The sequence below is a fragment of the Lissotriton helveticus genome, chromosome 12, assembly GCF_964261635.1.
Source record: "Lissotriton helveticus chromosome 12, aLisHel1.1, whole genome shotgun sequence".
NCBI lineage: Eukaryota > Metazoa > Chordata > Amphibia > Caudata > Salamandridae > Lissotriton > Lissotriton helveticus.
This window is the reverse complement of record NC_136073.1, coordinates 770,868,264-770,882,060: the sequence shown is the minus strand read 5'-3', so window position 1 is coordinate 770,882,060 and position 13,797 is coordinate 770,868,264. Positions and strand designations below refer to the sequence as shown.

General features: G+C 45.3%; 1 protein-coding gene and 1 long non-coding RNA gene across 3 annotated transcripts in view; one reads left to right on the top strand and one right to left on the bottom strand.

Annotated features, from left to right (window-relative positions):
• Positions 1 to 6,063, top strand: part of LOC144798572 (uncharacterized) — a 75,458-nt gene extending 69,395 nt beyond the window's left edge. Inside the window, exons 5-6 of the mRNA XM_078669523.1 lie at positions 5,811 to 5,848; positions 5,956 to 6,063. Of these exons, the coding sequence (XP_078525649.1) occupies positions 5,811 to 5,848; positions 5,956 to 5,979 (62 nt within the window). The 3' untranslated portion in view covers positions 5,980 to 6,063. The remainder of the gene's footprint in view (positions 1 to 5,810; positions 5,849 to 5,955) is intronic.
• LOC144798573 (uncharacterized) overlaps positions 5,979 to 13,797 on the bottom strand; it is a 69,285-nt gene continuing 61,466 nt past the window's right edge. For both annotated transcript variants that reach the window (XR_013603565.1, XR_013603566.1), the window contains exon 3: positions 5,979 to 6,099. This is a non-coding gene — a long non-coding RNA (uncharacterized LOC144798573). The remainder of the gene's footprint in view (positions 6,100 to 13,797) is intronic.

Genomic DNA, 13,797 nt, shown 5'->3' with positions numbered 1-13,797 from the left:
CAACCACTCTGTGACACTCGCCTCTTGATTGGCACTCCCCTGCACAGCACCACACTGAATGACACATCCGCTCAGTGACATACGTCACCAGCGCGTGACTCAGCCGATAAGCACGCTCCTCGTTTAAGCAAATAATTCTGCTCATGTTATAGTATGTCCGCCAAATGAATCTTCAAATTAATAGCGTGCAAATTAAATTAAGTTTTCCATCCGTCACAGCTCCAGACAGAAGTTACTTCTTCATTGTTCGTCGTCTAATCTTGCTGGCGGTACGTGCCAGTCAGACATGGCAGCTCCTTTGTAACATGTCTGCTGGAGGACGGCGCGGGAGCCAGAGGATGCGTGCGCGCCGGGCTATTACTGACACAACATGGCATTTAAATAGCCGACAGGGAAGTGCCTTTCGGATGCATATATTCCCGTACACTTAGCTAAGTGTTGAAGCAGTGGGTGATTGCTTGGCGGATGGGAATTAAGACTCAGGCCTGCCACAGTTCAGCAATACGACACAGTAGCACTGCAGGCCTGGGCAAGAGGAACAGAATATATATATTTAGCCCCTTTTAAAACAGGCCGACTTAACCGCATGCATGATGGCAGGCCGAGGCACGCATGCAAAGGGGTGTATTTCAGCTCAGTTTTCCACCCCCTCACTATTACTAGGTGATAAATAATTAAGTGGAATCTGTTGTTATAAATTAGGGCGGTAGTCCGCAGTAAAACCAAAGCGACACAAAGTGACTTTATCTGTCAGCGCCATAAAGGGACACCCAGAGATGCTACCGAGGCCTGCGTGACATTTAACGGCGTTATCCGCCACTCTAGGGGCACTGTTGCCGGGCCACCACTCTCAGTACCGCGCTTCTTGCATTCCTCCTAGTCTGCCGATGGGGGCGCCACTGAAGATGAGAGCGCCGCTAAAGAACGTGACAATCTGCCTCGGACTCCAACCTCGGTCACTCCCCTTGCATGCACTTTGCCCTCATCCTGGCACTCACGCGTCCCTTGCTCCACACATTAATTACTGTGTTATTGTAGCCTCTCACTCCACACAGTCCCTTGCTCCGCACATTGATTACTGTGTTATTGTAGTCTCTCACTCCACACAGAGATTCAGCAATCCAAGAAGATTCACTGGGTTTTAATGCTGGACCTGTTGGCTTTGAAAGCGCTTAAATTGTGTCCTCTAAATAAAAAACCTTCAAGTTTGTGGAAAGACTTGCAAGAAAGATGACTTGTAGGCTGCAAGTGAGCAGTGACTGTCTGTTTACCTAAAGCACTGCCCCCACCGCCAATGAATTTATATTCTTATTTTGAAATTGAAGTGCTTAACCATGGTCAGCCGCACAGTTTGTTCTAAATATATCCAAGAACTTGGCCTTCTTGTCCTCTTGTGAGGACATCACATGATCCTTGAGGGTTGACACCTTGCCACAAATGGGGTATTCATGGAGTTTAACACTGGATGTCTCCTAGGAGACTGGACGTCCTTAAAGACTTGCACTATTAGCAAATATGTCAAACTATGTAAGACCCTGAGGCTCTATGTCCATAGCTTGATTCGGTGGTGTAAACTGTTAATCCTACCGAGGTAGAGATGTGTCATTCTCTGGTGCGGTGCTATGGCCTCAATCGCTAATGCTTACAAAGCCTTGGCAATGACCGCATGGTAGGAATTGGTTGTACACAGGTCGTTGTGGTAGCCACTGTTGACCTCTGGGCCAGAGCACAGTTCCCTCAAACAAGCAATCTTGCATGGAAGAGGCTTGGGGATGGATCCATGGGGAATCAACTGATTGCCAAGCTAGAGACACCAGGACTGGGGTCAGGCCAGCAAGAGCAGGGCTGGTGACTGATGGTGGCAGTTGGGACAGGGTCACTGGTAATTTGGGGACGTCCTATAGCTTCAGGAGTGGTACCAGAGGCTATGGTTCCTGCTCCAGGGATGGCAGGGTAATTCAATATGTATCCCGCCTGTGACTTGGTGGTAATAGTCTTCAATGGACTGAGTTCCTTGATGGTTAGCACTGTCGTGAGTAACTGACAATCAGCAGCACATTGCTGCTTTCTGAAAAAGCCTAATTTGGATCCACTCAATGAAATATTGGGGCTGACTCACGAAGGTAAACTTAGGATGGTCCTATCTTTATATGTGCTGAAACTCTGTACTCATAAAGATATCACTTGTAAATTCCTGTGTGAATAGCAAACAATCGTAAACTTACACAAAAGTGCAAGTTTACTGTTGTGAATCAGGAACATTGACAGTTCACTACTCTGCTGTTTCTGGTCAGAATCTTAAAAAAACAGTTAGATATCACATTACCTGGAACTGGACAACTTGTTACATCCTTTTTAGTCTGATTTCAGTCCCAATCAGGTGACCAATATGGCCTTGCATGTGGGACAACATTCTAACCTAAACTGGCACATGTGTATGTTTATTCACCTTGATCACTCATTGGCTTTTGAAATCACGGACAACATTTTGCTGAAGGGTTTAGAGAAGGTTGTATGTAAGTAAGATGACTCTTAGAAAATTCCACTTTGTCTTGAACACACCTTCTCAAGTTGATTCCTTCTTCACGCATCCTAACGGAGTTGACTGTGGGGTCCTCCTAGTATCACTTCTCACAGTATGCATGATCCTCAAGTTTTGAGGCTAATAGATGGGAGGAACTCGAAGTGTGAGCATTATGTTGACAACATGTAGGTATACATATCTGTTGGCAGAAACATATATCAGCTCGACCACGATGGAAATCACTCTGTTTGTCTCCATAACATTAGCTTAGATAACTGAGGTTAGTTCTACACGAAGGATTCTTCCTTTCACTCATTCATTGACATACATTGTTGTGAAAATAAGCCTGAAATAATCAAATAATCATTGCTTTCTTACCTGTGTTTTAATCATTGTTCCTTCATCTTTCATAAATGGAGAAGACCCTTAAGACCTCTGCGTCCACTGATGGTATCCCTCCTATACATTGAGTTCCTGTGTGCTGCACTCCATGAGACCTGCCTACTCACTCTGTGCCAATGTGTGTCACACAGTAACGGCTCCCTTCACACATTCACCCAGTGAGGAGCCGAAATCACACAGTGGCATGTACTGTGAGCTGGAACCCACTGCAAAGAGTGGGTTTTGAGGTCGTCTTCAATCAATCAATCAGGGGGTTTATAGAGCGCTCTACTCACCCGTGAGGGTTTCAAGGTGCTACCTTGGAGGCTGTAAGCAGTTGATGTCTATTAAAGGGTTTGAAAATACCCCAAGACATTGGCAGCAGCCGCAACAACCTTTTGTTTTTTTTGGGAGGGAGAAGGAGGTCGATGAGGCAGGGGACAGGGGCACACAACCTCTCTGGCTGTTCTTAACATAAAGCTTTGACTCTTCTCACAATGCACATTTTAGTGATCAAGTTGGCAGGACTGTTCCACATTGTACCCTCAAATGTCTGGTTTCTAGCTTTTGCTCTGTTTTCTTCTCCTCTCACTGTCTTTCACTTATCAACGTACCCTCGTGAGTAGACACAGGGATAATGCAGCTGCAGAGGATAAGGTAGAACCAAAATGTTGAGATGCGGGTAGTGATGCCTCAGATTTATGCTTTGGAACTCTTTTATGAGAGTTGAGTTGCAATATGGACAGTTTACAAGCATATGAGATCAAATTGTAATTTAGCTGGTGCTTTCTTTTCAATTGATTTTAATTAAAACTCTCTTAATGACTGAGATATGCTCTACGTAGCATGTATTTTATCTTCCATATACCCCCAATGTCCTTCTTGATGTGAAACGTCTACTTTTAGTGAGCACCTGCTAACTATATGTATATTTTTGGTCTTTTGCTCCTTTTCTCACATTTACTGTATACTCACTGATATCCTATGTCCTTCACCACTTTCCAGACATACCTGTAAAACACCGCAGGCAAGGTTTTCGTTCTATGTCTCTCTTACGCCACTGCTGCCTGACCATATGGTTTCTGTGTCCCGTACAAGACTTCAGGGGTCATTTACAGTATGATTTGTAGAAGCCAAAACCTTTGCTCAGAAGCATTGCAGTAGGTTGTGGTGCTGAATCCCAAGGTTGCGTATTCTTGATTGCCCCACAAGGATCTTCTTCTATTGCATTATAAATCCTTGTCTCTTTAAGTCACTCTTGCAGGTTCTTTTTTATCCATGGCTTCTCCATTTTTCACTTTTCCCCATCTTTTCTTCTTTTTGTGGTTGTTTTCTCTCTTGTTCTGAGTAAAGTAGGATGAGGGAAAATAAGTATCTGTCCCCAAAAATGAATGCTGCTGGGCCCTACCTGTTACGACCAGTTCAAATTAAGCAGTGGCAGACAGTTGTCAAACTGCTGAGGACACTGTCGGCTATACTTAAAGAACAAAAAACTCTCCAGCCAACACAGCAGCATGCTGTCTGGAGGTGATGGGCCCCGTCGCATTCATTTTTACTTTTGGAAAATCACAGGGGGAACATCTCAAAATTATTCTTGTACACGACTAGGTGGGTTACAACCAGGAGAATCAGCATCAAAGGGTCTATTCTGAATGTCTGGCAAATAGTTTCCCACAGCCAAGCAGGCTGAGGCTGCACCATTAAAACCTAGTGGTTCTGCTAGCTCTAATTGAGACAGAGGACCCAAGAGGTGGGCAGAGCTTGCGGATTGACAGCCGATGCCCCAACACTGTCCATCTCTACTTACGGCCCATTGCATAAAATTCTTCAAAGGTAAGTAAATTGAGTACCATCAACGTGACCAGCTAGAACTTGGGAACCCCATGGTCCAGGGTAATCTTTTATTAGAATCTACACAGGGCATGGAGCCATATCTTACCCTGTTATCCAGCTAAAGGCACAGATTTGTGGTGGCTCGATTTAGGTTTAATTTGCTACATCACCTCCTCACCTCCAAGAGTGGTTGGTCCAGTTCAGGCACCCTAGGGCCCTGGGGTTGCTACAATGGGTCTCCACAGGATACTCTACATTTTGTATTGTTGTGTAAATATTTTTGTGTCCCCAGGAAGTGTTTCCTTCTCCCAGTTTTGAAAGCTATGGACTTTTCCCAAGCTTGCCCAGTGCTTATATATCTGCAGCTACTGCCTAATGGGGTGACCTCGTTTACATCGAATGCGCTACAACGCATTCCTTTACAACGCGGTCCTTACAACAACCGCGTTGTTCCAACACGAACCATTACATCGCAAGTCATTACAACGACTTGCTGTAGGGGGCGCGCTGGTGTTGGATTCACAATCCAACACCTATCCTGTTTTTGCATAAACTGGAGTAGGAATAGTAAATTATACTATTCCTAAGTCCAGCGCGCCACCTACAGCAAATCGTTGTAACGACTTGCGATGTAATGGTTTGCGTTGTAACAACTCGGTCATTGTAACGACCGCGTTGTAATGGCATGCGTTGTAGCGCATTCATTGTAAAGAGATATATTCGGCTCATGTGCACGTTCTTTCTGCAGTTTCACATTTCTTGCGTGCTGCTGTAAGAGCTAGGAGGTCTACGCTGCATTAATTTTGACGTGGTCCCAGTGCTTGATTTGTTATCTGTTGTTTATTGCCATTATTTTTATTCCTTTTTAAATAATTTAAAACGATATATGAATGTACTTATTGTCTTATGTGCTATTATGATTGTATTCACAATCGAATAAAGAATTTCATTACTTGAATACCATTAGAGTAAATAACATATTTTATTGTTCATTATGCTTAGAAAAGTCCGAAGTGCAGTGTGAAATGCTATATGACAATGAGATGGTAATATTATTGTCATTTCTGTCTAGGGAGAAAGCAGCCAAGAATCAGATTGGAGATGTCTGAGGTATGGTGCTATATATTGAATTATAGTCACCTGGACTCCTTTCCTCTGTCAGAAGTCCGCCTGTCAAGCTCCTACCATATATTCATGCCTCTTCTTTCTTTTTTCAGACTGCATATGCAACTGTGAAATAGAAGGCCTGCCCTGCTTCTACTCCTGGAGATCCATGTACCCCCACAAGGCTCTGCTCGAACAATGTCATCCCTTTTATATAGCGCCAAGAATTCTAAACTGGCCCATGAGAAAATACGGCCCTGGAAGAGAGTAAATCGTGATATTACTGTGAAATTAGATTTCAAGTCAAGTCAAAAGATACTTTATTTCGGCCTTACAAGACCTTAAAAGCACATATGAAACAATTACAAATTCATTACAATTTATCAATATAAAATGTTTGTATACTCATGAGAAAATATAATAACATTTAAAAAGATGAAATATTAAATAGCTTGGAAGGCATTAAGTACAATTAGATTTAAGTTATGTTAATAAAATGTATTGAGCGCACGAATACCCGGAGGTGTCTTGGCGCTAGGACAGAGGTAAGCCCGGAAAAGGATCTAATTCTGAAATAGCCATGTTTTAGACCCTTTCTGAAAGAGGTCAGTGAGCTAGCATTTCTGATCAATTGCAAGCGTATAATATGTGGGAATAGTGTTCTCCTTTGCTTTACAGTGATTAAAGTGATTAAATTGATAAAGCTAGCACCAGCTTTTGCATACATGTCTCAATGCAGTGAAGTGGTTTTGATTCGTTGTTATCATTTTCTGTAAAGAGAAACTTCTTGTGAATGACAGAGAAGTTCATTTATGGCACATTTAACAGATGTTTTACAGCATCTATAGGACAGAGCCTATATGAGCCTTTTGCAAATGTGATTGTTAGCATGCCTTATATTATATAAAAAGCTTTACTTAATAAACAAATTGAAAAACTAATGTCTGCTCATTAGTTGATAATAAAAACACTGATACGAAATCACAGTATACACTGTACAGCACATGTTATAACATGTATACAACCAATATAACTTATTTCCAATATAAACACTAGGGGCAATGTGGTAAAGGAAATGTAAACAACGTATGGAGAAGCTTGAATAAAGAAATAATAGCATATTTCACTTTGATATTCATAGGTCGACCTTTGATTACAATCAAAATCTTTAAGTACGAGAAAGGGGTATAAGAAAATACAAAATAATAATTCATGTACAATCCTCTGAAAAGAAGTGGTAACAATTTCCTCCACAGAGTGAGTTTCTCTGGCGGATTCTCCGTTAGGGGACCTGCCATCACCAAGATCTCCCCTATACGTATAATTTCCATTGATGGAATGTCTTACAAAGGAATTACAGGATCCATTTTTTAAAAAGTGTGTTCATTAGCATTTTCAAGTAAATAAACAAACAATATCGCACACGTGACAATGGCCTGTCAGGCTCGAATTTGTCCTGTCTTAGTCGGAGTCGGTATAACATGATCCACATCACAATGTAAATGTAAATGTAAATGTGGAATACTTGTAAAGCGCACTGTTACTCTACCCGAGTGTCCTGGCGCTGTAGACCGCTGGGGAACCCGTCCTGGTTTTCCCTGTGAGATGGTCCCTTTCTGGGTATCTCCAGGGTGAAACCAGGCATCCCCGGCGTCTGGGGGCCGTTGTAGAGATGAGGCAAGCTTAATGCCCAGAGTTGCCAAGTTTGTTCCCTGGTTAGAGTAGGCACTGAGGCGAGAATTATCGAGTCCGTTGACCCTGGTCCCAGATCCTGCCGCGTAGGGAATTGAACCCTGGTCCCGGGCCGTTCTCTGCTTACAGGTCTGCCGCCTCTAACCAGTGAGCCACACCACTCCATAATGGCCCAGTAGACATGATGAATGGCCCAGTAGACATGATGAAACAGCCCACCAATAAGCACACGGGATGCAGTATTGTACACAAGGAAAGACTGTAAGGAGCTTGCCAGAAGGACAGCAATTTGGCTGTCAGTGCATAATGAATCATAACAATACTGAATGCAAGGAAAACAAAAAACAATCAAATATACCAACATGAGTAAACAAACAGTGATTCCAAGTGGTTGAGCCTAGAAAGTGTGGAACAGAAGCAGATAGTAGGCAGGGAGGGGCAGGAGTGGGCTAGGCAGGTAAGGGCCAGGATCATCTGATGGGAGCCCCACAGACACACAACACATACTTACATTCATTGAGAGCAGGCCAGATGCCACCACTGAGGCATCACCCGATCACCCCCACAGAAACCTACACTCTATGTGTCCCTGCTATCCACAGCCAATTCTGTCTCCTCCAGAGTACACTGCTAGACGTGTCTCATCCCTACTCTCAGACTTTGAGACCTCCGTGGAAGATCCTGCAGTGTCTCCTGGGCCATCCAATGCGACGAGCACCTCTGCCCGCAAGGGCGCAATAGGGTGTCTACGGACGAAAGGAAGAGAAGACTGCGACACTTGTGCTCTATTTGGAGCATTGTACAGTTAAGTCAAAAGCGAAACATACTGCTCACCTTGCCTATCAAACACCATGAATGAAATTCGCCCTGAACCCTTGGATCATGCACCCCCCTTCACCTCAACCAGCCACCACCTATCATTCTAAACCATGGCTCCAAGTCCTCTCCACTAACTTAGGACCTGATTTAGTTCTCGGCAGTTACTCCATCACAACAGTGACGGATAACCCATCTGCTGAAATATAAATCACGTAGGATATAATGGGATTTATATTTCGGCGGGCAGGATATCTCATCGTCAAGATCTAATTCAGGCCCCTAGTCTCCACTGAAAACTAAATTCTCTTCTAAACATTTGTGTATCATGTATAAGAATGGAATGTAAAGGACTGAATATAGAGCTTTTTACTTTGGTAGCACCAGTGGCGGCTCCTCGAGGGAGTGCTGCAGGGCGGTGGGCGGGGCGGGACGGGGCAGGGTGGTGGGTAGTAAATTCCGGAATAGGGCGAACAGAGTTCAGTAAAAAAATAAAACGAATGACATTGCACGCTCTGCAACGTCAAACCGGCGATGCAGCGTGCAATGTAATTTTTGTATTTATTTATTTTTGAACAAGAAATTCATATTAGTTCATGTAAAGGGTCAGGCCCTAGGCCTATATACACTTGTAATAATGACACATGACATACTGGTACAGTATCTGAAACTGCCGGTCCCTTTTATTGACAGGGTTACGTGTCCTGTGACACCTGTGATGGATGGGTGTGGGGTGATGGTGCATGCCTGCCCTCGGGGAGTGGCTGGTACAAGCATACAGCTAGAAAGACTAAAACAGTGACCAGCCTGGTCACTACACCCCTCCCAAACCTTATTTAAAATGGAACAACCTGTAGGAGAGAACAAAACAACAACACAAAAATCCGGAGAATCTATTAGGCTGTTTTCCGTACAGGATGAGTGTACAAATGCAGCTGGGATCAGCAGGCATCCTGGCATGCCTCTGCCAATTTAACCAGACTGCTCTGGGCACGAATGGCAGTTTAGATGAACCCTGGATTTCTCGCTCACCAGTTCGAAGTGGCACATCTCAGCGGTGCACTGTGGATCCTGTTCTACCTGGACTCAATGCGTGGAAGTCTATACACAATGTCTTTATACACTGTTTGCTGTGACGGTGAATGTGGAGCAATAGTAAAGTCTGTGGATGTTACATTTTCAAAAGACGTCCTGGCTCAATGAACATCGAGCCTCCTAAGATGGATGGTTATTTTTTAAACATAATTTTATCGTCTTTGTGTGAAAACATACATTGCGATTCAATGCCATATACATCCATAGACATGAATGAATGAATTCATACTTGTATAGCGTACTTATACCTTGAAGCGTCTTGGCACTGTACACATACCGCTGTGGAACCCTTCCTGGCTTTTCCCTGTGAAATGTCCACTCCTGGGCATGTTGCGTGTCGTTCGGGGAATGTTCGTCATATTTGCGTGAAGTATTGTGTATGTTCAGGGGTATGCTGATTGGTATCTACTGATTTGAGGGCCTCTATCATAACATCCCATTCCAATGCTATTGGGGTTTTGTGTAAGCCTCTAAGCTCCTCTCTGCGCAAGGCAGCAATCTCTGCGCTACCCCAGCGCAACAGTTAATATGCCAAATAAATACAGTGGGGGGCTTCCACGATTTCCATCACATAGTAATGGCACGTATTGCCAAAATAAGCGCCAAGTCTATAAAATGAAATTGTACCTTATGTTTGGACCCATGTTTGTGTAGTCCTAGTATACATTCCTCCACGGTGTTTTGAGGGTCCCGGTGTGTAACCCCACTGATTATGTGCCTGACATTGTCCCAGAATCCCCGCACTTTCGGACATGTCCATATCATAGGCAGTAGGTCTGCCCCTTCAATAAACATCTTGGACAGCAATGCTGCGTTTGTGGGAACATTTTGTATAGTTTATGAGGGGTGAGGTAAGCCCGGTGGAGAACCATAGCCTGAATAAATTTGAACTTCGCATTCCTGGAGACCCTTTTAGGGTGTTCCAGGACGCTCGCCCATTCCTTATCCTCCAAATCTCTACCTACGTCCCTGGTCCATGCCACCCACAGTGAATCTAGAGCAACCATTGTATGAGAGCGTAACCCTGTATATAGCCACTTAATAAGGTGTCTGCCTCTGCCCATATAGTATAGCATCTTGACCAGGTCATGAGTGGGGGGCTTCTGCCTCTGTGAGGCCCAGTGTGTTTTTACATAATGTAACAGTGCAGCATGTAACAAGTATAATTGCGCCGGAGCTCCCGTTTCATTAAAGAAAGTATTGTGGTCTAGCAGCGTCCCGCCCCAAAACAGATCCGCCACCGTACTAATCCCTGCGTCTAACCACGGTGTTATCCTACGTTTAGTGAGCCGGCTGCCTTTGAGTGGAATTCCCAATAGCGGGATATTACCTGCGTATGCAGGGGGTGCATGTGTATATTGCAGCGCCACACTCCAGCACTGGAGCGCAGTGCGCAGTAGAGGGGGAGACCCTTCAGGATCCTACCACCGGGTAGCAACAGGGTGTGTAAAGTACCACGATCTATGTCCGCCTCCGTAAACCCTATCTCCTGCAAGTTACGCCCTGCTGTCCAAAATGAACGCCATTGTAATTGGCATGCAGAATAGTACGCACGAAGGTCAGGAACACCCAGGCCCCCTTGCACGTGTCCAGTTGCAACTTCTTAAGACTAATGCGTCTTCTACCTAAACCCCATATGAGATCAGTAAGTAAGGTATTCATCAATCTAAAAGTAGTGGGTTGTTTCACAAGCGGTAGGTTGGTAAAATAATAAAGCAGTCACGGTAGGACCACCATTTTTGCCAAAGCCGCTCTACCCATGACTGACAGTGGAAGCGTAGTCCAGAAAGCGATACTGGAACGCAAGGCTCTAAGTGCTTTATGTAAATTACCATCCAGCATGTCTGTATGCGTTCGATATATCTGAATACCTAAGTATTTGAATGTATGTTGTGCAATGTGGAGTCTGGTATCCCCATATTCAATGTCTGTGAGCTCTGCATGATCTGTGAAGAAAAAAGCATGTGACTTTGCAGCATTAATTGCTAGGCCTGATAGTAGTTCAAAGTGATGAAACACCTCATAGAGCGGATCCAGGGGCAAGCTGAGATCACGAAGGTAGAGAAAAATATCAACTGCATATGCAGAAAAAAGGTGTGTTGTATTCCCTAGTGTTATACCCCTATCAAGGAGGTCTCTACACACTCTGAGTGCCAATGGTTCTAGGGCCAGTATGAAGATAAGGGGCGATAAGGGGCAGCCCTTTCTAGTTCCCCTGTATATTGAGTATTCTGCTGAGATATTACTACCAATACGGGCAGGTGCTGTAGGGGCATTCTATAACAGGCGTAGCCAGGCAATATATCCCGCCGGGATCCCAAATTTCTCCAGCGCCTTGACCATATACTCCCAGTTAAGAGAGTCGAATGCTTGCCACAAATCCAGAGATATGCAACCCGCATGGGCATAGTAACTCGGGGCTTCTGTCATTAGATAGTGGAGCTTCCTGGCGTTCAGTGATGTGCTGAGAGGGTAACAGTCTATTGGCCAACACTTTACTCAGTATTTTATACTCTGTAGTTAGTAATGACAGCGGGGGATAGTGTAGGAAGGTGGATATCTGACTATATGGTTACCCCAACTTTTTGCCTAGTGTTTAGCTGGTTTTCGACTTAGTTGGTCTGGGATCCTGCTAATCAGGGCCCCAGGCTATCTGCTCTCACTGTAAAATGGACTCCATGTACTTTAGGTACATCTCCAATTGGGTATTGGGTCACCTTTGTGAGCCCCTGTATAGTGTACCATAGGTACCCAGGGCATAGGTGCATCCAAGGCCTACCAGGGGCTGCAGCATGTATTATGCCACCCCTGGCTGGCCATCCAAACTGACACAACTGGCTGATCACTCAGCTGGGGCAAGGTCGTGTAATCACCCCTTGCTTAGGTATAGTATCCCCATACCTACCATTATATATAGACACATATATGCCTATAAGTCACTCCTAAGGCAAACCTTGAACATCCTGGAGGCAGAGTGCTTGGTTTTATGTGAGATGGTGCTCTAGCAGGAGCTGAGCCTGTCTGCAGCTTTTGGAACCATGTCCTTATAGCTGTTCTATGATATAGCCATACCATATACTCCTAAGTGCATTATAATCCTCGCGGTTATTGCTAACTTTGGGTTGGCTTTATCAAAACATGTCATGTAAGGTGTCATACGCTTTGGAATACTACCCCCCACCAGTTCTGGCGGCGGGGGTAGCATTTCACCCTTCTAGAGGGAGAAGACATGTAGTTGTGGCTTTACCCGGTTAAAGTTAAACAGAGCCTCAGCATCACAAAATGGATGCTGCTGCCACAGACACGAGTCTGACCTCCTGCTGCTGGACGAAACTCCGGCAGGGGAGGCCTGGACAATAGGCTTCCTGCTTTGGGAGGTGCGAGCACCTCCCCAGACAGGCTCTTGTGTATTGGGGCAGGGTGGGTTGAATGAAATGAGACACTGCCTGGGGCACACAAGGTGCCCCATGCATAACCCGGTTCAAACCAGTTGCTGGGGCACTCCAGCCCCAGCTCTGGCGTGAAACTGGACAAAGGGAAAGGGGTGTAACCACCCCCTTCCCAGGTCCCACCCATAGGAGGGACCTAGCAGGTAATCCAGCCCCTCAAATCAGTATATATCGGTAGGAGCTGAGTCTAGAGACTTTAGATTATCCTGAACTGAAACTCTGAAACAAAACTCTGGACCTTCGACATTCTACTGCAACTAGAAGTCTGAATAATTTCCCTTGTGGTCAAGGAGTGACCACCCTGTGCAAACAGACACACCGGTAACTTGCCGGTTTGCTTCGTCGATGCTCCAGCTGGATCCCGACAACCTAGCGACGCAGTCTCCAGACTTCCAGACTTCTCTGACTCCGACCCACATCCACAGCAAAGCTGAGACCCGTGGCGGACACGAGAGACATGGGACCGGACATCCTGCAAAACCTGCTTTTTGCTAACTGTGCAGCTTTTGAGGCGTCCTCAAAGTTGTGCATTGGGGTTTGAGAAGCCCCATCCCCGAGCCATAAGTGCACCGAAGCTCAGCCCTCCACACTCCACGAGTGCCGCGTGGGGCCTGTGTCTGCATTTCTCCTCGATGCGTCTTTGCGTTTGCTAGCCCGTTGGCTAGTGGCCCTCCTGAAGACATCACCTTGAAACAACACCACTTGCCTGGTTGCTCTGGGCTTGCTCCTGCTTTCCTGTAAAGGGGAAGCTCCCCAGACCTTGCTGGTCTGAACTAAAAGCCAATCTTTCCTTTCTGCGTGGGTTGCCTTTGCCAAGGCTTGTTGACTCCAATCCGGAAGCCGACACCGCCAACAGCGAGATCCTTCATGGGACAGTCCGTATCCAGCTTCTGGTTGTCGTCG